Raw genomic sequence first — 25,325 nt, 5'->3', positions numbered from 1 at the left:
GTAGGGGTCGTCAACGAGCAGCGAATGGCTTAAGTAACTGCCAATCACACATTTCTCATTAATGATTGGCTAAAATATTAAAACGCCTCTTTTAGTTTTGCTTCCGGGTGGACGACCATGGCGTGTTGCTGAACAACATGTGAGTTCTGAATCCAACAAGACGGAGATTTAAAGTAAGGTAAGAATTCATATTAAATAATAAAAGAACAAATACACGAATGTTAAAATCATAGTCGATCGTTTCTGTTCCGTGATCGGCGTTTTTGTTACCTTGTAAACTTGTTTTGTGTTGGGCACGAGTGGCAAATTTGTTTCTAGGTTTAATTTTGAATTGTGAATTGATGCAACTTTTTATTTCGTGCTAACAATGTTAGTTAACAATAGATTGTATGCTTCTTCTAAAGCTCAAAGTTATATTATGTATTACGTCTGAAATGTAAAACTAGGTCTGATGATGATCCATCCGCTCATCACGTTATATAGTCTTTCATATTGTGTTGTGTGAGGAAGAACTATTTCTAAATGTTTCATTTAATGACAGAAACGTTCCCCCCTCAGAGATCTGATTATTCATCAATCATGACATCTGTGGAAGAGGACTTCCCTCGAGGAGCAATCACAAAGAAACCCACTGAGAGTAAGATAGCGGTGCAGCGGACAGAGGTGGACAACTTGTTCCAGGTACTATACTTAACTTTTCTCTCCTCATGTCTCTATGCTGCTATGGAAAACTAATATGACTCAGAAAGACAATCTGGATACACACTTACAGAAGTTTAAAGTAAAATGTGTCCCTTCTCTCTTGCAGGCAAATGAACAAGCAGAAACAAAGAAAAGAAAGGGAGCGAAAGATGATTGGGAAAAGCTCAAGAAACAAAAGACAGAAAAAGAGAAAGACGACGGTCTGATCTTGAATGCTGCCGCAAAGTGTGTAGAGATTCTACATATCAAGGTGATGCATCTGTCGAGGGCTGATTTAAATGTATTATTGATTGAAGGAATGAAGCAGTTTGGTTTTCGGAGGTCATTTGGTGTAGAGCGCAGCACCCGGCTTGATGTCATTTGTGTTTTTGATTGTATTTCTCAGAGTGTGAAGGAGGGTATGCTGATGCTTGGCTGTGTGAAGGAGGTAACAGACTTCGAGGTGACGGTCAGCCTTCCTTGTGGCCTGACAGGCTTCCTCAGCATCAGGAACATCTGTGACTCTTACGCCAAGCTGCTCTCTAAACAGCTGGATTCAGCTGACACAGAGGTACTTCAGCTGAACAATGGTCTGACTATACAGGTGGAGAGGGCATATTGTTACTTTTTGCAGGATGTATAAATAGAGGTTCCACACGATGTTGTGAAGCTTATCTTAAAAATCGAGATCAGAGGCGACAGTTAGCCTAGTGGTTATTTTTTATTTATCTACTTTTATAGGTGAAATAAACATGTGACTGAAAGAAAGTGAATGGAAGTCAAAAACTCAATAGACAATGTTGAAGCATACACACAATAATAGTTACAGTAGTAGTTTCAGCGTAGCCAGCAGGGCGCTGTGTGCGTTCATCTCTGACTGTGTGTCGATGTGAAGCTCCCGCTGTGCCGTGCCTCTGCAAACGAAACACCATGTGAATTCACAGACTGGGACACCACTCTGAATGTCCAAAGACGTGGTGCCGCCTGAGCTTAGTTAATAGCATTCTGAAAAGGGCTACTGATGTCGAACAAGATAGGCCAAATGCAGCTAGCGCCTTCTGCTGGTTAAAAAGTAGAATCGTCATCACTTGTAATAAACTGTATTTTTGGGTCTTATTAGTTTAAATGGCCTGCCATGAAATCTATTTTTATTACATTGTTGTTACATCTTTGGTTTCAAAACAGTTTCTCTGTGTTGAGCTGTGGAGCTCTGAAAAAAAAGGGTAACCCCTGTTAGACGAAGTGAAATTCATTAAGCTCTTTTCACACGTGTCTCACTATAATGTGATGTCTAAGAGGGAGATCTCGTTTCTTGTTAATCCCCAGGAAATCTGCTCTCTGCCTCACCTCTTCTACCCTGGTATGGTGCTCAGGTGTGTGGTTGCCAAGTTGGATATATCCAAAGGAGGTTCCCTCAGCATCCAGCTGACCATCAATCCAAAGCTGGTCAACAAGGCGCTCACTTCCAGCTCTCTGAAAGCTGGCATGGTGTGTCCTCATAGGGACTCCTTAACTTATACACATTTGCTTTTAAAATTGTAAAAATGTTGCATGTTGTTTTTTTTTGTTAATTTGTTGTTTTGCGTCGATTCAGGTCTTGAGTGGATGTGTGGAGAGTGTGGAGGATCACGGCTACATAGTTGACATTGGCGTCAGTGGAACCAAAGCCTTCCTACCCAAGAAACCTGTCGCAAATATTCCCGACAGTTCAGACGGTACGAAACTCACTTTCTAAAACACGGTCGGTATGAAGGGTTCGTTTATAAAGCATGGTATTGTTCTCATTTTTTTCCCAGAACTCAAATTGGGTCACTATATGACTGCTCAAGTGGAGGAGGTAAAGAACGAGGGTCGTGTGGCCCGCCTCTCAGTCAGCCCCCCGACTGTCATTCAGACCTGTGCTGAATCTGCGCAGGGCTGGAACCTCACCAACCTTCTGCCTGGACTTCTGGTCAAAGCTACCATCAAAAAGGTAGAGACATCCTTGATTTAGGGGATTCTGTTAAAATACTAAGAATGTACAGCTCCAGGGAGAAATCAGACGTCACTGGAAAAATAAGTTTGTGTTTGAATAAAATGAACCTTATTTCTGTTATTGTATCTATCAATTCTCCTAACTCTCCAACTTTGAAATAACTGACTTATACAATGAAAAAAACTTTTGTGGAAGTTCACTCCAAGTGTTCCTGTTGGTCTTACAGGTGACCAAACACGGTCTGCTCTTGGACTTCCTGTCCTCCTTCAGCGGCCAGGTGGACTTCCTCCACATGGAGCCGGACCAAACAGCCAGCTACACCGAGGGATCCGAGGTACAAACAGACCTGGATCACGTGGATCATTTGAATTGATGTGGAGACGCTGAATCCTCCTGTGACTCGTCTCTCCTTCCAGGTGCGAGCCTGTGTGCTGTACGTGGAGCCGTCCACGCGCCTGGTGGGTCTGAGCCTGCGCGCTTACCTCCTCCAGCCTGGGAACAGAGTTGAAACCTGTCCTGCTGGAGGCGACCGCATCGGCGAGGTGGTAAAGGACTGCAAGATGAGCAGCATGCACCACATGTCTGGAGCCGTGCTGGACTTGCCGGACAAGACGCTGGTCTTTGTACATGTGAGTCAGGGTTATACTTTAAATATTGTCTCCTAGTTTTACTGATGATTATATCAATGCTATAGAAACTCTCTGTAAGATTTCTGCTGAGTTAGCATTGGTAATGATGAGACTATAAGATAGAACTTTATTAATCCTGAAGGAAACCCCTGTGCCATGTTGCTCCATAGAGTGAAACAAAACGGCATCAAATGGAAGAAAGAAAAAAATCAAATATAAGTTAAATTCAAAGAAACGGTGCTTTAAAAACTAAATGTTTTGATGAGTTAAGTGAGAGAGTTTCACAGTAGGAGGCATCCTGTACCATGCTGAAGATTTTTTATGATTATATTTATTCAACAGTTTTTTTTTAATCTGCTGTTTCTACGTTTTCTTCACTCTGCAGCACTTTATTAAACGTCCATGTTTGTTCTTAAATGTGCCAGACAACTAAAGCTGGTTGGGCTGGATAATAACTACTCCTGTCCCTCCTCACAGAGGAACAACCTGAAGGAGGCGACTGTCCCAGCCAATGAGAACAGAGTCATGGCCGAACCTGAGCACACCTGCAGGATCCTGGACTTCAGCCCCATGGACCAAATTCATTTCGCTACTCTGAGACCGTAAGAGTCACCTCTTTAGCCTTTCCTTCCTCCAGTATTCACAGACCTGAATATTCTTTCAACCTTCCCTTTGTTTTCAGGAGCGTGATCGGGAAGCGTTTCTTTAGATACCAAGATCTGCAGGCCGGTCAGCTTGTAGAGGTAAGAAAAGAGCACGTCCATTCATTGAACTACCAAGACCATAAACATCACTAAGATATCATCTTGTGCAGCGGGAAGGTCGCTACCTTAACCAGTGGATAAAAATTAAAATACAGGAGACAGATAACAAGAAACCTCACAGACGGGTTTGTTTGATGGAGGATGTCCTGTGGGCTTGAGTGGCACCAGGCAGTCAGCGTTTGAATGGATAACTGTGCTGTGATGAGGGGCGAGGTTTAAGGGAGCACAGAGAGGAGCGGATGAGTGAATACGGAGTACGTAGAGAATGCTACTTTCAAAATCAAGCTAGTTTTCAAAAATGACTAACCCTGCCTTTAAGGGCTCAGACGCTTTTGTGAATAATTTTGATCATTAGCAGGAGCTAGTCTTAACTTTAAGTGAAACATCTCAGAAAGGATGAAGATACTAAGAGGCACTGGACGCTTTATGAATACAACCAGGTACTTTTCTACCCAATGAAGAGAGTCATGTGATGAAGGTCTTCTTCTCTGAAACTGTAATAAAACATTTTCAATCAGTGGGAGGCAGTCTGACATCTCTTCCTCTGTCTGCTGTCAGTCTCACACTGCCTTGCCTCCAATGTTTGTGCCTTCCAGGGGACAGTGTCAGTCCTGCTCAGTCATGGCATGATGGTGCACGTGTCTGACCACATCAAGGGCCTCGTGCCTCGGACCCACCTGTCCGACATCGTCCTCAAGAACCCAGAGAAGAAGTACAACGAGAGCATGAGGGTCAAATGTCGGGTGAGTCCACTTGGTACAAAAAGCTCTGAGAAGAGCTTCAAGCTGCGTATTAAAGTCTGAAGTCCTGTTTTAAATGTGACCTGCTCCTCTGTGTCTGAATGTGTTTGTCCAGGTGTTGTCGGTGGACGCAGAGAATAAGAAGCTGTACCTGAGCAGAAAGAAGGCGCTGGTCGACAGCTCCCTGCCGCTGTTCCTCAGCTACGCCGACACCCGCCCCGGCCGCGTTTCCCACGGCTACATCGTCAGCATTAAAGACTTTGGCTGCTTCGTTCGTTTCTACAACAACGTCAAGGGACTGGTGCCGCTCTGCGAGCTCAGCTCTGAGCCAATCAGCAGTCCTCAGGAGGTCTTCTACGTGGGCCAGGTGAGGGGTCAAACAGCAAGGACACAGAGGGCTGTTTCCAGATCAGATGAATAATATCTGCCCTTCTTCATTATTGATTCATAGTCTTCTTCATGAGATGTAAAAGAACATCTCTGCCTCGTGTCCACCTCAGTGCTGGCCGTGCGCTTGAGCGTATCCATTAAGTGTTAAGAAAAGTGCTGCACGTCCGTCCTGTCTCCATGACAGCAGCATGTCGACACCAGCCACTGTGTGAGCCACGCTGCTCCGCGACCTTTTACTGTTTTTAGTTCATGTTAGATTGTTCATTTCCCGATCAGACAGCTGAGTAAAGAGGACGTGGGCACAAGGCGCCATCAGTCGGCCACACAACTACAGAGAATGTCTGATATTTGTAAAAGAGCAGCGGAGACATCAACAGCGCCTTTTTAACGATTTTTTTTAACTTGAGCGCTCTGAACAGCTGCACAAAATAAGCTCTTTTAAAAAAACAGATTCTCCCCTCATTGAAAACAAAGAAAGAAGAAGATTGCTAGCAGAGGCTGTCAGGGTCTGTTTCTACTTTATGCTAAATGGACTTGAGCTTGTAGAGCACTTTTCTCGTCTTCTGACTGCTCAAAGTGCTTTTACACTGCAGCTCACAGCGACACAAGTTCACACCCTGATGGCAGAGGCTTCTTTGTAAAGTGATCAGAAGAAGAAAACTAATCCCATCCATACACATTCACACGCTGCTGAAGAATGAAGCGGGAGCTACTTTGGGTTAATTGTCTGACCCAAGCACACACACACACACACACACACACACACACACACACACACACACTTTACTTCCCATTGTGCAGACCTTGGTTAAACTCCTGTGTTCTGCTCGAGTTGACTTTAAGTGCTTTCTTCATGTGTGTAGTTCTCAGTCATAGCCTGCAGTCATTGTCTTCACTTGAAACAGACGTGTCTCTACATGTCGGTAGGATTACAGTTAGTCTGCCAGAGTTTAGGAGGGAAGCTGTGTCTCAACAATCATTTGTTCTTCATAACAATCCATCCCATCAAGGAAAAGCAGACCACCGCTATGAATACTTGGCCAATCAGAATCAAGAATTAAACACAGCTGTGTATTAACCCCTTGACGCCTATTGTAGCGAATTTGCATCACACTGCTTCCGCTCCAAATGGACCATGGGCCAGTCGGAGACGGAACAACATCCGTTGGATGTGCTATTTTTATGTAATATCTATTTATGTGCCGTTTTCAACTTAATTTAGCATGTACATGTAAAAAAATGTTTTAATACTTGGAAACAAATTCAGGCATCAAGCGGTTAAAACTACTTCATAGTTGTAAATATCTTGTATATTTGTATCATTTTAAACCTTTTGAAATCCTTGTCATCACAGTTGTACTTTCCTGTTGAATTCCAGGTATTAAAGGCTAAAGTTCTTCAGTGTGACCCAGATAAGGCGAAGATGACGCTGTCGTTCAAGGCTGCGGTGGAAGGAGACACAGAGCAAGCCGCCATGCCCCTGTTTGACTGTGAAGTGGGCCAGGTATGTTTCAGACCCTCGTACCTGTTTGTTTGTTTGTTTGTTTGTTTTTCTTTATTTAAACCATGTTCAGCACATTTTCATCTGTGCGTGTGCCTTTCATGCGATGCAGAAGTTGGAGGCCAGGGTGCTGAAAAAGCTGCTCAACGGTCTGGAGGTGGCAATCCTACCTGATGAAAACCCTGCCATGTTACCCACAATGCACCTCTCGGATCACATTTCCAACTGTGCTATGCTGTGGGAGAGCCTGAAGGAGGGAGACAACATCTCCAACCTCACCTGCTGTAACAAGAACAAGCAGTATATCGTATCCTTTTTATACAAATCTGTGAACGCGATCAAACGTCTGAAGTATTTGACTGTGAGAAAGTACATGAACACATCCTTAGCGGCCCCCTCTCTTAAAGACCATCACAAAGAAACCAACAGTGAGATGGATTCTGGAGGAAGGAGTGGTTGCGAAGGATTTCTCTGAGATCTCCGTTGGGATGCAGATGGTTGGTTGGATCAAGAACATGATGTCCTACGGCGTCTTTGTGGAGTTCCCATACGGCCTCGTCGGGCTTGCACCAAAGTCGGTGAGCGAACGGCTTTACGCTGCTTCTTTTAACCTGACATGCCTCGCCGGTTATTTTTCTCTAATAACTCTTCTCCTTCAGGCCATGGCCGATAAGTTCATCAGCGACGGAACTGCAGTCTTCCAGCTGGGCCAGACGGTGGTCGCTAAGGTCACCAACGTGGATGAGGAAAAGCGGCGGTTCCTCGTCACGCTGAAGATTTCAGAGGTGGTATCGCCCGAGGGAGACGCCCAAACCAGACTCATTAACGGTCTGAAGGAGAGAAGAGCTGTGGCTGAAATGTTAGCCAGCAGAGGTGTGGTTGCATCGCAGTGTCTTCTTCTTTGTCTTATCTGATTATGCGATCAAATAAAAGAAGGGTGACATCGGACTAATGAGATCTTGTAGCTAGTGTAACCTCTCATTGTGTTTGTGTCCTCTCTCAGAAAATAAGCAAGGTGTCCACCAGCAGCTGGCAGCTCTGTCTGTCGGGGAGAGGCTGAAGCTGACTGTAGATACTCTGAAGGACAGCGCTGCCACTTTTAAGTCGGATGATTTGGCTGGAGCGACCATAATGGCCACAAAGCAACACATCATGGGTATGTACCAAAACAGAAAACCGTATTCAGGAAACCTCCTAAGCACTAAGAGTTGCTGCTCGTGACAAAACTCTTTGAATCATGACATTTTATTAGAAAGTGCCCTCCATGTGGTTACCTCCTGTGGTGCGTCACTTCACGTGTTGATACGACGATCAGCATGTGAAGAAGCTGCTGCACAAGTGGGCACGTGATTTCAAACGTTTTCTTGTAGGCGCTATACTGTTAAAGTTACGTCTTGTAATTTATCACACAGAGATGTTCATTCAACCGTGTTTATTCTAACATTGTCTGAATAGATTCTATGATTTCACTGTCCGTCAAAGCCCATTCTGATTAAGAGAATTAAAGCCATCAAGCCTGTGAGCTTTTGGGCTGCTCATGAAGTGAAGACATTTGAGCCTTGTAATGTGTTTTCATCTTGTTGTGTGTTTTCAGGTGTTTATCTGAACCCGGGACAGAAAGTTACAGGAGTCGTCCTCCATGTTGACATGCAGACCTCGTGTGTCCACGTGTCCGTCCTCTCTAAGCTGCTGGGAAAGAAGAAATCTGTGAGTTAACCTCTTACGAGTTTCAAAACTGTCACCATGTTTCTACTTTTTTTGTACTCGGTTTTTTTTTTTTGTGGCTGAAATACATTTACATCCCAGCACAGTTTTTTTTTTTTTGTAGCGTACAGAATGACATCGAGGCTTACGGTGTATCATTGGAGTAAAAACAAACAAACTCTGTGTTGAATCTATACGAACAGGCGAAAACGACCTTAGAAAAACCATGCGTGTACTGACGATGTATCCAGGTGTAGTTTACATGAGGTTTTTATCACAGCAGCAAATACAGCAACAGAACGGCAGTTTTCAGTAGCATTTTGCTCTAGTGCATCCTGCGGTCTTTGACGCATCATCCGGTGTTTCCTTGACAACGATCAACATTTCGTGTCTGTCATGGCGGCCTCCTACAATACACGTCCTGTTACAACTCTAAAATGACAGATTTCTCTGGCTTTGATACATTTGAGAAATATTTGGGGTGATGGAAGTACTCAACTAAAACATATATATATATATATATATATATATATATATATATATACACACACACAAAATGGGTTTTGTGAAAATGTTTTAATTGAAGATAGATTTTTTTTAATGTAAACATTAACATGAAATTCTGCATACTGTACCTTCAACACAGACCATTTATATTGTTGTCATGTAGTCATTGCACCTTGTGTGTTTTCATTTGTATTTCCAGTTAACCGAAGGATCAAAGTACAAAGCCATGACGCAGTACATCGACAAAGACTTTGCCGTCGTCTCATTGGATGATACCGCACAGCTGACTTTGATTCAAACCAGCAACCACCTGAACGAGATATTTCGGTCGGAGTCGGAGAAGCTGAACACTGAGATGAGTTTGGCTGTTGAGGTTGTCGAACCAAGCTGTCAAGAGCTGCAAGGGCTCCCTCTAGTGGCGTGGGAGCGTACCGCACCAAAAAGACCGCGCACAACCTCGGAGGACCAGACGGGGTCGAAGGGTCACAGGTTTGGTGAAACGGTGCAGGTCAAAGTGAAGTCTGTGAGGCCTACATCCATTCAGGTCACACTGGATGATGGGAGCACAGGAAGTGTGCACGTGTCAGAAATTTTGGAGAGTTCCGCAGTGTGCTCAGGAGTCTTCCCCACATCCTCAGTCAAAGTTGGCAGTGAGGTCACCGCCAGGGTCATCGGAGGACGAGAGGCCTCCAAAAACAGGTAACATCTACTGGAGGGTCTCACTTTAAATAATGGAATAGACATTTGTTAAATGAAATGATGGTCTGCAATGACAATGACTTTCTAATCTCCTATTTCAGATTTTTACCCTTCTCCCATCCCACATTCAAATACACAATTCCTGAGCTCACTCTTATCCCAAGGTAATTATACGTCAAAGTTTCAAAGTGAATTGTTATTACCATGACTACAATATCCATTGTGTGCTCCATGAATTATAACCTGGAATTCTTTTTGTCTCTGCAGCAAACTGGACAAGAATGCAGACATCAAAGCAGTCGGAGCTGAAGACAAACTGAAGAGCATCAAAGTCGGGGCACACATGCCATGCTTTGTCACAAAGGTAAGCTCATGAGACTGTACGATGATGCAGAAGCTGAATTGAACAAAAAAGGCTGTCGAGGTTTACTTTCTTTGTGTTGCGGCTTCTTCCTCCAGTTGCACCCGGACAGGAAGGGTTTGGAGGTCGCCGTCAATCCTTTTGTTACTGGGACAGTTGAACTGCTGGCCATGATCACTGATCCAAAAGTAAGTCAACGCAGTGATAATGAATGACAAGAAGAAATCAGAATTATGAGTTTTTGTGTGTGCGTGATTTTTTTATTTAGTGCCATGAAAGAGTCGTGAAAAATCCTGGCTAAGAAAAGGTTTAGCATTCATCATTGACTCATGAAATGTACGTTTTTAAATAGTGATAGAGATTTTTCTCCAGAAAAACAGGATGATGATTTTATAGCCTTCACTGATATAAACATTAGCATTCAAAAAGACACGAGCGGCATTTCCAGAATGCATTTTACAGGAGCATGATGGAGTAGATTGTTTAAATCCTTCTCGTTTTTTTTTCTTCAGGATGCGAACCACCCAGGCAAGCTTTACAAGGTGGGCAGGGCCGTGTACGCCAAAGTGGTTGAAGTAAACGCCAAACTTCAGCGCCTCGTGCTGTCACTCACAGGTAACCAGAGCTCAGGCTGTTTTCAGTGTGAACTGAAACTCGCTCGTTTCTGATCCCTTTCGTCTGTTTGTCGTCTTGCTTCAGGTTGTTTTCAGAAAAGGTCATTTTGTTTTCTGTTGTTTTCTTTTGCAGGAGTCCATGAGCTGGTGGAAGGCAGCGTGACTTTGGGGATGGTGACGGATGTTCAGCCACACGTTGGCCTCGTTGTCAAGCTTCCCTTTGGCGGCAAGGGCGTCGTTTGTGTCACTGACCTGTCGGACACGTACAGGCAGAACCCTCTGGACGGCTACAGCAAGCATCAGCTGCTCAGGTCAGTACAGGCAGCACAAAATGGAACTCATGGCTCATCCCAGTTTTTGCCTTGGAAAGTTTTACTTTGACTGTGAAACTCAGCAAGCAGGCTTGTTTGTGTAAATTCCACTCTACGAGTCTTGTTCAGAACCTTATGAAATGTTTCTTTTTTGTTTAACAAATGAACTGATGATGGGTTATTGATAACTGGAGCACAGTTGTGACACATCAGCAACAGTTTATACATTTAAAGTGAAACGAACATGCTTACTTTTATCATCCTGCAGCAGCCATTGTGATATGGGTGCATCATGGCCCACCTAACCTAAATGACTGGGAGAAATAGACTTTCAATTCGTACACTCATATATTTAAAACCTAACATATAGTTTCCTATTTCATTATAACTGTAAAGACATTATTATTCAATTATATAATATAAAATCCTGACCAATCAAATGAATCCTTTTCATGGCTGTGACATTGAGAGTTACGATGGGGCTTCATGTGAAGTTTCTCAAAGCTGCATGTGCACTTTCATCACTCATCCTCAGTGACGGCTTTGTTTACATCTTTTAAATGACCTTTGGGTCCTTTTGCCTTCATTGGATGAGACAGGAAATGCTGGGAGGAGAGAGTGAGGGTAGACGTGCAGCAATGAGCCGTGGTTGGAGTCGAACCCACGGCCGCTGCCACAAAAACAACACGGTGCACGTGATGCGCTCAAAGAGTCTCTGTTAGATTACTAACGATGCAGCCAGAACTGAACAAAAAAGAGAGGGTTTGCTTTTTTAGTATTTCAATGACAGTGTGCAGAAAAAACATGATGTATTGGTCCTTAACATTTATAGAAAGAATTCATCTTGGTATTACTTTTGCATTGGGCAATAAGAGCAACAGGAATGTCCAATGAGAAATGGTCAGCCGGTGAAGCCTTCTTGGGTATCTCAAATATTTTCAAAGGAGATCTTGAGCAGGCTCTTTGAAAGTAGAGAATGAATGATGACAAGAGGAAACGGTTTGAATTGTTTGGGCCCCTCCATTGTTTGTCCTCAGGGTTTACCTCCTCGCAAGGGAAAATGGCAAGTGGCAGTTGTCTCTACGCGCGTCAAGGTATGAGACCCTTACATGTGATGATTTGAAAATATCAGTTAAAGTTTTACAGGACAGGAATCTCACGATTTACGTCTGTCTGACTTTTCCTCTGTGCTCAGGCTGAACCCACAGCCCACCAATCCGGCGAACGACCCCGAGGTTTTATCAGTGGACGACCTGAAGAAAGGTCAGATCATCCGAGGCTACGTGAAGTCCGTGGGAGAGCAGGGCGTCTTCATCAGGTACCTGAGAAATACATCCAGCACTGACCTATATCGTCATCTAAACTTGATGTTACTTGGACAAACAGTTACTATGCATTCAAATCTTTAAAAAGAAACCGTAACCTTCTTCTTCTTCTGACTCGGTTCGTTGGCTTCTGTTCTTGAAAAGATGTGCATGTGTTTTCCTGTTTATGAAGACGACTTCGTGTTTTATTTCTGCTAGATTGTCGAGAAGCTTCACAGGAAGAGCCCAGCTTCAGCAGTCAACCAAATACTTTGTCAGAAATCACAAAGTCCTGTCTGAGCACCTTCCTGTCAACACCCTGCTCGCCACCAAGATCCTCAGGTAAAAAACAAACAAAAAGCACAGATCAGAGTTATTGCTCCAAATAGATTTTTGGATAAAAATGAAGAATCTGGAGTTGCCGTGCTGATGGTGCGTCTTATACAAAGATCCCAGTCCAGTATATTTCTGTCACCACGTCTATTTTAGCCTGCGGCTCTTTCTATTCCTGTCCTCAGTATTGACAAAGAGGAGGAGTTTGTCGACCTGTCTCTGCTCCCAGCGGACACGGGAAAGTTAGACGTCCTGCCAAAGTCTCTGGGTCTGCCGCTGCGTCTGATCGGCGGCGAGAAGGAGAAACACGATACTCTGAAGAAAACGAGCAAACGCTCGGTGTCTGAGAGCGAAGAGGTAACGCGTCAGGCTCCTGTCCTTCTCTTCTCCCTGCTTTATAATAAAGGGCTAAAAAAAAACAAGCATGCTCAGCTTCTAGTTTGAACAGCACTCCATCAAAGGAAGCCCACTCGTAAGCGATCAATACAGTCTTCAGTTATCATTCATACATTATCTCTTGCTCTGACTGTAATGAATTCTGCATTGATCTGAGCCTCTGCATACTGTGCAAATGGTCACAGAAGCACTCGTCATAACAAGACTGCTTTGTTTAATCCTTGATGATCCCACAGACACAAGCAGAAGCCCAGGTCCCAAAGAAGAAGAGGAAAACAAAGAAAGCCAGGGCTGAGGACAACGACAGTGGAGTGGAGGTTTACTTCAGAGAAGAGGAGGATCAGGACGGAGAGGAAGCGAAATCTGATTCTGTAAAAGTAAAGCAGTGCCGCGTACGAAGAATTCAGTACGACGTATGAGAGTTGTCCAGAACTTTTTAAAAGACGATGTTCCCTCCCGTCTCCCAGCAGGCGACGCAGAGCTCATCAGGTCCGTCCAGGCTGCAGGTGGCAGCGGGTTTCTCCTGGGATGTGGGTCTAAACTCCCTGAAGCCTGCCTCTGCTGTGCAGGACGGAGATTCAAGTGATGGAGAGGACCAAGAGGGAAGCAGCAAGGTAACCTAGCTGAGGCCTCTTACTGCCTCCTTCTGTGTCTGTGTACAGTAACCCATTTTACATTAGCAAATCCAAACCAGCAGGACAACAAAGCTTGGGTCTTTTATTTAGAAGCAGAACTGCATAATGTCGGTGTCAAAGTAGTGACGTTTAACAGCGAGGATGTTACGCCTCTCTTTGACGATGCTCCCAGGGACTCGGTTCCTTTTTCGTGATGTGCAAACGTGAACTCAGACTTGTCGACGAGACTCGAGTAACGAAAAGACTCGAAACTGTCAAAATGTCATTTATGTAACACGTCTGTCTGAAGACAGCAGCACAGCGTCAGCGGGTTAATGATGCCCACTTGTTTTGCAGTGGGGTTAATGTAAGACGTTCTCGCACTGCCAGCCTAACGTCCTCCTTGCAGGTGAAAGTCCGCGTGCCTGTGCTGGTTATGCTTAGCTCTGGATGAGTGGTCACATTTCACTTTGACCTGACGCAGCCTGCGTACAGCTCGGTCTCCATTTTCTAGATCAACGTACCGCCAAACCTCTCTGTGCTCGACGATGTCGTCAACTGTTCTAGTGCCTGCTCGCAAGAGTGATGACTTCAGTGGTTTAGTCGGCTAGTTGTGCACATCTGATGCTGGCTTGGCGCCTCTGTGACATCTACATTTACGAGTGGGTGTAATAGGGAAATCAAAGCCCTGCCATAAACTGTCGATGTGAACTGTTTTGGTTTCTGTCTAAATGTTTTGCCCTCCTTTGGCAGCCCCAGAAGAAGTCGCGTCACGAGCTGGAGCAGGAGAAGAAGGCAGCGGAGAAGGCCCTGGTGCAGCGGGAGGTGGAGCTGATGGATCCCAGCCTGCGGCCTCAGGATGCAGCCGCCTTCGAGCGCCTGCTCCTTGCTTCACCCAACAGCTCCCTGGTCTGGCTCCAGTACATGGCTCACCACCTGCAGGCCACGCAGATCGAGCAGGCCCGCGCTGTGGCCGAGAGGGGCCTCAAAACCATCTCCTTCAGGTGAAGGACAACATTTTACTTCTACATTCCACTGTATGTGTCTAGGGTTTCCCTTCTACCAGTACAGCTGCACAAACTTAAACAATATATTTACAACATAAAAAGAAGGATGTCTGGTCAGCTTTTTTGATCTTTTTTTATTAAATGTCTTTTTTTTTGTTTTTGTTTTTTTCTGGTCTGCACCGATTTTTGTATCTTTTGGAGTGAGGAGGTAGTGTGAGTGGCTGTTTGAAAAGATGTCAGACATTTTTAACAAACACATGGTTAATGTGGTCGCAGGGAGGAGCAGGAGAAGCTGAACGTGTGGGTCGCCCTGTTGAACTTGGAGAACATGTACGGCACAGAGGAGAGCCTGAAGAAAGTGTTTGAGAGGGCGCTGCAGTTCTGCGAGCCCATGCACGTCTACCAGCAGCTGGCAGACATCTACGCCAAGTCTGACAAGATCAAGGTGACGTGGACGTGGTGTTTAAATACCCTAATCATAGCTTTTCAGTAATAGTTTGTTCAGACGGATCATGACATTTTTCTTCGTCGTGTCTTGTTGCTCTTCAGGAGGCGGAGGATCTGTATAAGACGATGGTGAAACGTTTCCGTCAGACTACGGCTGTGTGGCTGAGCTACGGGACCTTCCTTCTGCAGCAGGGTCAGAGTGACGCTGCCAGTGCTCTCCTGCAGAGGGCGCTGACGAGCCTGCCCTCCAAAGAAAGTAAGCTGGCACGTCCACACACTGTTTGACGTGTGCTTTACATTTTGGACTATAAAAACCCGCCGTTGGCTGAAACCAGCAGGTTCCCTCCACAGCCTTTAAACCTCTCTCACCTTGTTCTGCTCCCCCATCAGGTGTGGATCTGATTGGAAAGTTTGCTCGGCTAGAGTTCTGTCACGGTGATGCGGAGAAAGGTCGCACCATGTTCGACAAAGTCCTGACGAGCTACCCAAAACGCACAGACCTCTGGTCCGTCTTCATCGACCTCACAGTCAAACATGGATCACAGAAGGACGTCAGGTGAGCAGAAGCACTTTGCTGTCTGAGCACAATTGGTAAAAAAATAAATAAAAAGCCATTGCATCAAAACTCATCTGCCTTAAATGTTGTGAATGGTAACATTCACATTGGCATTAGTGATGTTTGTAAGTGCGTAAGGATTGTTTGTTTGAGGCCACACAGAAGGAGTTGGTCATGGAGTAACCCCACTTCCTGTCTCCGGCAGGGCGCTCTTTGATCGTGTGATCCACCTGAGCATTTCTGTGAAAAATATGAAGTTCTTCTTCAAGCGCTACCTGGAGTATGAGAAGAAGCACGGCACCCCGCAGAGCATCCAGGCAGTCAAAGAAAAGGCCATGGAGTTTGTGGAGTCTAAAGGATCCAAGGCCGCCAACTAAAGGACATTGTGTTGGCGTGTGGACTGCAGTGTGCTGAACTGGATCTGAGACTCAACTTCTTTTGTTGCATTATACGGTTCAGGCTGCTCTGCTGCACAGATTCCTCCTCACAGTGGTCAACTTCTTGTTTTTGTTGTAATTTCGCTGACTGGGGACCTGAACGTCTGAGTTTGATGCACCCACATTGTAACTCGGGCTGTAATCCTCTATGAATGTTAAGAAACAAAATGGGATGGAACATTTTGTTCTTTATAAGTTTTGTGAGAATAAGTGTGAGCTTAGAATAATACGTATGATGACAGTGACTACGTATATTAAATGGATTTATTAAATGTTTGTCTAATGCTCTCATCAGCCCTTCAATAAATCCAAACACCATTGCAATACATTACGTGACGTTTTATTTAAAAGCAACAAATACAAAATAACAATATATAGGGACATGTTTACATACGATACATACAGGCAAGACTAGTTTTCTATCAGTCTCTTTTTAAAAGGGAAGGGCCTGGGACACAGTCGGTAACAATATTGTCTACTACTTCATGGTTGTTCTCCCGCTGGTCTGGTGTTCAGCCGGAGGTTGTCGCTAGCTCTGACTGCTGGAGAATTTCACCTACATTGGCAGTATTGACGATGCATGTGTGGCACAAGGTTATAGGGTGACTGACATGGTTTGTGCTGGCTGTTTTTTTTGGTAACACCCCTGAGATAGTAGAGGTATCCATAATGATCCTTTTCTCTGATGTCCTGCTCAAAGCCCAAGTGTTTGTCTCTGGCAGTGCTGCTCTTGTCGTCCTTGACTGTGGCAATGAAATCCTGCTCTCTAATTTGGCTCCTTTTGTTTCCTGTCATGTTTATTGATGAACAGTGCAATATGGAAGAAGAACTTGGAGCTTTTTTTATGAGAAGGTCCTATTCATCGACCCTTTCAATGACTGATCACACCAAATAGTTTTGGTGCTTTCAATATCCAATTCTCTCAAAGGCATATTGCTCAAAGGTCAGTGAGGGCGGCCACCTAAGATCATTTTCAACATATCATGTGAGATGTCCTAACGATGGCCACTGTCCATCATCCCTTGTGTGTTCAATGTTTGTTTGTTTTTTTTCTGTAAGGGGAAGTGTCCTCTTTCGGAGTTCCTTCACACCTCCTCCGGGTCCAGTGGACCTTCAGCCCCCTGGGGAGTGTCTGTGTGGAGCCGCAGGATGGGTTTGTTACACATGGGGCACACGCTGCGGATCTCCAGCCACTTGAGCAGGCACCTGACAGGGAAAGAACAATGACTGATTAAGAAACAATATAACATACAAAAACGATACAATGCTGTTATTCATTTTCTTTTCATTATGCTTTTTAAGAAACGTAGAATAGCCTACTAATCATGTTTCATTGTGTATTATCAAATGCATAATGTTGGTAAAATAACTTTTTGAAGATGTTCGATATGACCTCGGTTACCTGATAAGATAACTGAAATAAGAAGTAGCATACAGCCTATTGCATTCACCATTGAGTTAAAAAATAAGAGATCTGGGCTTGTTTGTTACTTGATGTAAATTACAAGCAACAGCAAGCACCTGGCAAGTTTAGTTGGAAATTAAATAGCCTGCATTTCTCAAAAGCAACACACGAGTCTACTAGAACCTCATCAGCTCAATAAGTGAAAAGGTGTTCGCATAGTTTGTTGAAAATTTCAAATTGTGATGGAATAAAGTAAAAATATATTTATAGCTATTATTTTTAAGTGCACAGTAACTTTTGACTTTGACAAGACGTTGCCTAGCAACAAGCGACAACTCAGGTTGGCTATTGTTTATTAATGCTAAGCTAACAAACAGCATGCCGTTCCTTAACATTATTTGTACATACATGAACATGATGTTTTTAATCTCGGGCTTCAAGCACATCACCATTATTCAAACTGCTAACATATTTATTTTTATCTTTATAATTTCCCGTTAGTACTCACTTCTTGTGAAATGCATGTGAGCAAGGACACACTCCCAGTTCATCTCTGGTCCTGAATTCTTCCAGACACACAGCACAGGTTTGCTGCAAGAAAAAAACAAACATGTCAGGGTTTTTTTTTTATTTGGGGCGGGGGGATATGTTTCTTTTTAAAAACAGAAATGACAGCCAGGTTAGTTATTGTGTTGTGTGTTCTTTCAGGACAGAAACAAAAGCAAGGTTGTTTTCTTTTTCTTAATGTAGGCCTATTTAATTAGTTTGCCTTGCTTTAAAACAATGGGGCTTTTTAGCTATCTCACTTCAGCCAAGGATATCAGCATTTTCAATTAATTTGACCTACATAAGTATAAGCCAGTGAAAGTGAAGTGGATTAGCGCTTTTATCATGACTATTGTTTAACAAGTAACAGACTGATTTCATCATTTCCTTGTACTAAAGCTGAAATCAAAACCCAATATTACCCTCACATCTGCTGTTGCCCTGGAAAAATGACAGGACTTAAAAAGCCATCTTTTAAGGACACTGACAAGACCTTTTGATGATGCATTTTGAATGAGCACAGTTATTCCTGGACTCCTACATTCTGCTACAAATAGAGAGTCAAGCAGACACTCACTTCTCTATGAAAGGCTGCATTTTAGATGGCTGACACAATATTCTCAGGACACAGTGTGTGCAGCAAGATAATCAGATTTCAGATGAGGAATTGATTGAGTTAACAAATCAAATTCTTCGGACTCCTAATGGGTTATCTGATGCAGCACAGAAACAATGAGAGTACAATTATTAGGAATGTACAGCTGAGAGGATTTGACATACATCCTGGGTTTAAAAAGAGTATTTTTTTTCAGAATGAGAGACTTACCCCAAGGAGGCTAAGTTTCTTGCTTGCTCCCTTCAGCACTACCTACAGTTGAGAAAGTAAAAGGAGAGAGAGAAGCACAGGCTCACGTGAATGATGTGTCAGCACCGCTGTGTTGGCATAAAATCAATAGTGTAAAACAACACTTCAAATAGATTGAATGTCCGGATTTCACTCGCTTAAAAATATCTCCAAGATTAAAACCCTTTGTTTTGCATGGTTTAAAAATAATCTTGATGCTCACAATTCAGATAGGAAGGATGGAGTTTAACCTTCCCTGAAGCCATAAACGATGTCATCAACTATTGCCACATTGTCACACCCTGCTACCTGCTTGGTTAACAATTTTGAATCAATGTGAAGGCAATGCTACATATATGGGATCAAGGTCAGCTATAAAGGTTGGTGTTGGTTTTCAGAGTGCAAGATAACAATGTCAAATGCTATAGTAGTATTTTTAACCTGCCTGAGAAACTGGTGTTGCATGTTCAACCACTATGACACAGAGAGCAGCGACGTACCTCATTGTAGCTGAACTGCTCCCGGGTTCCTTGTTGTTTCAACCTGAGAGAGACAGAGAGACAACATCTGTACAGAACCAGTGACTGTTGTATAGAGTTTAACTTGAAGAGTGTAGTAAGGGATCAACTAATGACATGCAACCAGACAAAAAAAGTCACAAAAAGGAGATACAGGCTTCATGTTAGGGAGTCACTGGCCAAAGAAACATCTAAAACCACAGACTTAAAGGTGCACTATGGAGCTTTGGTAGAGAAATGGGAAAGTTGGAGAGATTTACAGATGATGTCATAAAATGTTCAGAAGTCAGAGGAAGTTGGTCCCTGGAAAACTGTCTGAAAAAGAAATTCTATATGAGAATTTGTGGGGGGCCTGCAACAGTGAAACCGTAACTGTCAGTTTGTGTATTTAGTTCAGAATAGATCTTTTTCACTTCTCCAACTTTCAAATTTCACAACTAAATCTACATAGTGCGCCTTTAAGTCATTCATGCTGTTCGTCAGGACTCAGTAGCTCATGATAGTGTAATTTTAGGGCTAATATTCATTTATATCTGAGGAAAACAGAGCAAGTTACACAACAGTTTGGTATTCAAATCTGCACAACAATATTTTTTAACCCCAGTCGGGCAGCACAATGAGCTGCAAACACAAAACTGACATATTATCACCTCCTTAAGTTGATATGGCAAAGGGGTTTATAAATAGTTGCACACTTGGCATACGCAGAGCAACAGTATTGTACACGTGTTGCCTTCGTGTTATAATAAGATGTTCTCTTAATACCTATAGTACTACCAGTCATCACATTCATAAACAAAATTAGTGATTAACAAAAGTTAATCCATAACTTTTTTGGTCAGCTTTTAGTTTTGGGTGGAAAAATATGGAAAGCTACTTTAATGTGGACGTGTAGAGTTTGTCACACAAGTTTTAGCTCCATTTCAAAAACTATGGTTAGCTATTCAGTTTTAGAAACATTATTGTTATACTTGATGATGTATTTTTGTCAACAAAATAAAATTCTCATTAAAAAACTCAACAAATTCCTTTTCTCTGAGGCTAACATGGATATAATGATTTTCTACCTTTTCTGCCCACCATGTGTTGTGCACACACTCTGATCTTGCGCTGACTGTGCATGAGCATACGCTTCCAGAAGCTGAAGCTTGCTTGTGCAAAAAAAAAAAAAGTTTTTCCTAGAGTGTCCACTGAAGGCTGCCTGCAAAAGCCCCCAACATCACATACACAGGAGGCTCAAGGCCCACCTCAGCTGCATCTCTTTGCCTCTTTCTAGGTTGACTTAAAGTAAATGTGAAACAGCATTTCCAAAATTGTTACCACCACTGATGGGTTAAAAAAAACCCTGCTTCGTTCATGTTTTCCAGTCTATGGTAGCTGGATAGAGAAAAATATGACAAAGATGTGCTGGGCTCCTCCCCCGTAGCTCTGTTGTTGACTTGTTCTAATCAAGTGGTCAGGGAGTGCCTTTCATTTGAATTTGGAGCTTCTTTTTGCTGTTTTTTTAACATCCAAAATGTTCCTCACCCTCACGGATTTCTTCAAAGTTACACTAACACAATCATTCATTGATGTTATATTTGTTACAAGTGTACATTTATACAATAATGTTGCAAATGTGTCAATTCTTAAGGGCAACTCTGGAATTTGCAGCCTAAACGCTGCACTCGTCATGTAATAAACGTAGTTTTGGAGTCATTTCATGTGAAACTATTCTTGTTCAAACTGCCCAAACATTCCTAAGTGGTGTAGTCACTTTCTCAGTCTCCCAGTCCATCTTCCTCTGATACCTCCTCTACCTACCTGAAAAGGTAGCAGCAGAAGATGAGGCTGAGCATGAAGACGAAGAGGCCGATGCCCAGCACAATGACATACACATTGAGCGGGAGGTGATAGATGTCAGACGTCATGCTGCAGTAGTGTTCAGAGCACCGAGAAGCCAAACCACACAGGCATCCTGCAAGGAGGAGTTTGCATGTACGATTAACACACTTAACAACTTCTAAACTGTCAAAGGCTCTGCATGAGAAAGTTCAATAAATCTTCCTCTGAAATGTCTATACTGCAATTTTGCTTGATTGTCATCACAGTTACTGTGAATAACTGCCGAGTGTGTGTCACAGCCTCAGGCTTATTGAACAGGTTTTAACATAAAGCAGAGAGCTACTGAAACAGCACAATCCAGTTGTTCGAGTTCATTATTTACTCTCACATTTTAATCACCCTGTATTGGCAGTGACAACAGTGCACGTCTATATGTTTTACTTTAGAATCTGCAGTTTGTACTTGAACAGTTACATTGCTGTGAAGGTTATAGAGCTCTGTGTAAATCATTTTACTTTGTCAATGAATAAGTTAGCCATTAGCAAGCAATAAAAAACGGTATGTTTAAGAGTACAGTGAAGAGGAAGAGAACTCTTGGCAGTCAAGTAGATTGTTGATCATTAACTACAATGTAAATCTTCATGACCTACACAGGGTTTTAGTGTCACAAGGTTTTGAGTCTTGGTCTGCAGACTGATAGATTTATTTTAATTACGTTAACTTGACAATGATTATATTGAGCTTTGGCTCATTTCCCTTATTATAAAACCAAAACACAATTGTTTGGATGAAGGTTTGTCCTGGGTGGTGTGGTGGCAACTGAGGTGCTCATAGGATTCCCCGCTAATTGGCTGTGAACAAGACAAACATGGAGGACAGACGGCACTTCCGCCACACCACCATCTGTTCCACAGACTCCATTGAGGGGAGTGTGTGTGACAGCACTGAGGGATGGAAGGGTGCGGGTGTGTGGTCTGTCTGTGTATTTGGTAGACAGATACAATGTGTGTGTGTGTGTGTGTGTGTGTGTATGTTGCAGGTGGCAGGGGGTGGAGTCTAGTAGACAGAATGAACCCTGGGGACTAAAGCACCATTTGGTAAAACAATAGCGGAGGAAGCCCCACTTCCACACGCCACATGTATTCCTATTAATTTGCGGCGAGGGTGCTCTTTGTCAGCCTCTTGATGTCCATGTGTCTCTCTTTAGGGGGAATCAATGAGTACAGCTTGCACACACTGGGGGGTACGGTTGGATCATTTAACAAGGTTTGGGGGTTGGGGGATTTACAAGCCACGGTGGAGGGGGGGGGGGGGGGGGGGGGGTGTAGGAAAGACCTAGGGTAGTGTAATGAGAGTTGTAATTATAAAACTAGCATTGATGAAATTCTGAATTAGTCAGCGGTGACAGCCCAAGAATGTGGAATTACATGAGTCAATAAATTATCTCCAGTCTCAGACGTCATCGCTGATAAACAAACTTGACCTTGAATGCATCTTTTAGTAACTCCACTCCTCCACTCTCTCTGTGACTTAACATTTCACAAGAACATCCATTATGTAGATTCCAAAAGCTTGCAGACTGCAGCGAGGAGTTCATGAGCTACAAGTGTGTACACGTGCTGCTACCTTTTGTATTTGGCAGTTGGCAGAGAATTCTGTTCACTTACCGTTACACCATTGGAATGGTTGCATGAAATTTGACTCTTGGCTTAGCAGCAGTAAATGCAGGCCCTGTCAGGAGAAGGCTGGAGAAGAGCCAAACTTGTGGGCCAGAGCTCAGGACACTGGATCCGTTTGGAGCCTGGAGGCAGACACTCTGAACTGAATCGATCTCTTGCAGGGTGGTGTTCTTTTCCTCAAAAAAAAACAACAACCATAAAGATTTTCAGATTTGCTGAGATTCCACAAATCCTCAGGAGGTGCGGTTTTGTTGGCTCAGCAGTCTATGACGCCCAGCATTCCCAAATCTGGATTAACCACTCGGTGTAAAGATTGGGAGATTTGGGACTGGGGCTTGGACCAGGACCGAAGACCTCATGTGCTCCTAGATCCAAGTGAGAATGATGTCATCACCGGGAGAGGGAAGGAGAGACAAAGAAATGTTGAGAAGGAGTGAATGTTTTTCACATGCCTCAAACCATGTGCTATGCAAGAGTTGTTGTTGTGAAAAACAGAATCTCACTCAGTCACAATGTCATAGACAACACAGGCTGCTGGGTGACAGAAATACTCACCTCTCCAGCAGAAAAGGGGCCTCTTTGACTTCACTTTGCATCTGCAGTGTCGTCCCTTCTCCAAATTCAATGACAGCCACCCTTTATCATGACAGTCCTCGTCCACTGAAGGTAATTATCTGGCATTAGTCTGTGCTTTGTCTTCCTCCCAAAGCTGCTTTTTTAACAGAGGATTTTCACAAGTCTTATCCCCCTCTTCTCTCCTCTGTCGTCCCCTCCTCCAGTCAGATCTTGCAGTGGGTATTCCTCCTCAGCATTGAAAGACAAAGATGTGCTTCCCTCTAAGCCCAAACAAAGTGAGGACAGCTCCATGCAACAACAGTCCAGTAGCTGGGTTTGGGTGTTTTGCTGTTGAGAGTGTGTTTGTGTGTCAGTTGGTGCATGTGTGTGTGTTTGCATAGGAGGAGGGGGGATCCTACTCTCCCTCTAACCATCTGCTTGTTCAATTGAGAGAAGAAATGTAAGACAAAGGCAGTGTGTGTGCAGGAGTGTGTCGTATTTAGTCTTTCCCACCTCCAGCTGGCTTTGTCATGGCAGGCTTCCCCTCTTCCTCTTTCAGTCCTTAGTGGTGCTCAGCGAGCGCTCGCAATTCGCCTTTCCCTTCCTCCCCTTGCTCTCACTCTGCTCTGCCTTGGGTTTGTAAACAGATCTCTGCTCATGTGACCAGCCGTTTTGCCTCGCAACTCTCCTCTCCCTCAGCCCTCCCTCGCTACCTCTGTCCTCCAATCTGTAGGCAGAAGGAAGGCAGAATGAGCCAGACACTGACGAATAGGGCGCCTGCAAGCATGCTCATGTGTATGTCTGTATGCGCACACCCGTGTGCATGTGTATGTGAGAGGGAGACAAGAAAGACATTTGCAGCAAAGTCAAGCAAGGCCTTGGTCAGTTGCATGCGCATGGCCGATATCCTGACAACCAAAACAAAGCCATTTGTGGCAAGTGGAAGTCAGTGGGAGAAGAGATGACACAACCTTCCTTCCCACATGCACAGAAAGTATTTTTAGAACTGCAGCAGATTGTTTTTTTTTTCAGGTTTGCTTTGTTTGATCTATATATAAACAACTTGCCACTCTTTTGCAGAGAAGGAAGAGGTGGAGCAGCAAAGAGGGGGGAGTTGGTAAATATTAATAAAAAAGAAAAGTCGAGGAAGGGAGATGTGGAAACCAAATATCAGGAGAAAAATCACAGCTTGGACAAAGACGTTGCTTGCATGTCCACCCCCACTCCAGTAGCCATGGCTGCCAATTCGCTGAGGGAGAGAACAGCTGCTGGGCTACTGGGCGAGCTGTGAGACGGTCAAGGGGAGAGCTGCCCCACCAATCCCCAAGGGAGGGAGGAAGGGAGGGAGGGAGAGGCTTGAATGGGACCCATGCCATTTTCATTCACCCTGCCCACCTCCCTCCTCCCCTTCAGCTGTAGTGATGACTTTAATGCTAAATACTGAGGAACAGCTGGATTGACAGGACAGATGCATGGGGCATTAGCGTTGGGGGGCCATTGTATGTTTACAAGTTTCAGTTGTAGCTACAGGATTGTGTTTTCACTGTTCAGTATGTACATGATAGTGGTTCTGGTGAGAGCATAACCTCTTGTGAAATATGATGAGAACACACTGAATCAACAGTTTCTGAAAAATTAATGCAAAGAAGAAGTGTGTTATAAACAGTGAGCTGTCGGTGAATGGTTGAAAAGTGTTAGTGGCCTTTTCAAACTCAGAAGACAGTTGTTAAGGGTTTTATTGCAAAGGTGTGTCTGAAACTGGGAAATGAGGAAGAAAATGAGGGAGAGAGGGATGCAAATGTTGACCTTGTTTACCGAGTGACATGTAAATAGTTTTTAAGGTACTTCTTCAAATCTTAAGTTCTGTTTATTGGACTTCAGTAGCATTTAAGGGTTGTCTGCTCACGTCAAAATTGTCAGGTCAGGTATGTTTATGCAAAGAAAAATCATCTGAAGTAATATCTTGTTTGCACATTTCAAAAGA

The 25,325-nt window shown here is 43.7% G+C and overlaps 2 protein-coding genes across 6 annotated transcripts; one reads left to right on the top strand and one right to left on the bottom strand.

Moving 5' to 3' along the window:
• The first annotated feature begins 56 nt into the window (after window positions 1–56).
• Window positions 57–16,215, top strand: pdcd11 (programmed cell death 11). 2 transcript variants are annotated; one of them, XM_079336916.1, is made up of 36 exons: window positions 57–173; window positions 559–681; window positions 809–952; window positions 1,088–1,252; window positions 2,008–2,169; window positions 2,276–2,396; window positions 2,478–2,653; window positions 2,883–2,990; window positions 3,073–3,285; window positions 3,763–3,887; window positions 3,968–4,028; window positions 4,646–4,792; window positions 4,905–5,156; window positions 6,558–6,683; window positions 6,793–6,987; window positions 7,088–7,258; window positions 7,340–7,553; window positions 7,684–7,836; window positions 8,275–8,387; window positions 9,091–9,590; window positions 9,692–9,754; window positions 9,858–9,954; window positions 10,050–10,139; window positions 10,464–10,566; window positions 10,699–10,876; window positions 11,914–11,970; window positions 12,072–12,194; window positions 12,400–12,522; window positions 12,699–12,870; window positions 13,146–13,286; window positions 13,377–13,523; window positions 14,277–14,527; window positions 14,807–14,975; window positions 15,080–15,233; window positions 15,368–15,533; window positions 15,739–16,215. In XM_079336916.1, exons 2-36 carry the CDS (start codon window positions 580–582, stop codon window positions 15,908–15,910), a joined length of 5,454 nt encoding a protein of 1,817 aa, XP_079193042.1. In that variant the 5' UTR covers window positions 57–173; window positions 559–579; the 3' UTR covers window positions 15,911–16,215. The 2 variants fall into 2 exon arrangements, with proteins under 2 accessions (XP_079193042.1, XP_079193041.1); XM_079336915.1 differs by having other exon boundaries at window positions 57–178.
• A 79-nt stretch (window positions 16,216–16,294) lies between these two features.
• LOC306819576 (RING finger protein 122) lies at window positions 16,295–24,024 on the bottom strand. 4 transcript variants are annotated; one of them, XM_079336945.1, is made up of 7 exons: window positions 23,342–24,024; window positions 22,775–23,151; window positions 21,087–21,240; window positions 19,266–19,308; window positions 18,748–18,789; window positions 17,884–17,966; window positions 16,295–17,176 (listed from the first exon to the last, which is right to left on the bottom strand). In XM_079336945.1, exons 2-7 carry the CDS (start codon window positions 22,797–22,799, stop codon window positions 17,056–17,058), a joined length of 468 nt encoding a protein of 155 aa, XP_079193071.1. In that variant the 5' UTR covers window positions 22,800–23,151; window positions 23,342–24,024; the 3' UTR covers window positions 16,295–17,055. The 4 variants fall into 4 exon arrangements, with proteins under 4 accessions (XP_079193071.1, XP_079193072.1, XP_079193073.1 ...); XM_079336946.1 differs by having other exon boundaries at window positions 22,775–22,962; XM_079336947.1 differs by having other exon boundaries at window positions 22,775–22,962; window positions 23,855–24,024.
• Between the last annotated feature and the right edge of the window lie 1,301 nt (window positions 24,025–25,325).

The sequence above is a fragment of the Symphodus melops genome (genome assembly GCF_947650265.1).
Source record: "Symphodus melops genome assembly, chromosome: 2".
In the NCBI taxonomy this organism is placed as follows: Eukaryota; Metazoa; Chordata; class Actinopteri; order Labriformes; family Labridae; genus Symphodus; species Symphodus melops.
Note: the sequence above shows the minus strand (reverse complement) of the source record. Positions and strands in the feature narration are given on the sequence as shown.

Bases quoted from the DNA above. Each gene is read 5' to 3' on its own strand.
- LOC306819576 (XM_079336945.1), bottom strand. From the start codon at position 22,799: ATGCAACCATTCCAATGGTGTAACG. The intron at 21,241-22,774 runs GTAAGTGAACAG...TCCTCCTTGCAG, and splicing joins ACCATTCCAATGGTGTAACG to GATGCCTGTGTGGTTTGGCT. The intron at 18,790-19,265 runs GTACGTCGCTGC...TCTCAACTGTAG, and splicing joins AGCAGTTCAGCTACAATGAG to GTAGTGCTGAAGGGAGCAAG.
- pdcd11 (XM_079336916.1), top strand. From the start codon at position 580: ATGACATCTGTGGAAGAGGACTTCCCTCGAGGAGCAATCACAAAGAAA. The intron at 6,988-7,087 runs GTATCCTTTTTA...CCTCTCTTAAAG, and splicing joins ACAAGAACAAGCAGTATATC to ACCATCACAAAGAAACCAAC. The intron at 15,534-15,738 runs GTGAGCAGAAGC...TGTCTCCGGCAG, and splicing joins GGATCACAGAAGGACGTCAG to GGCGCTCTTTGATCGTGTGA.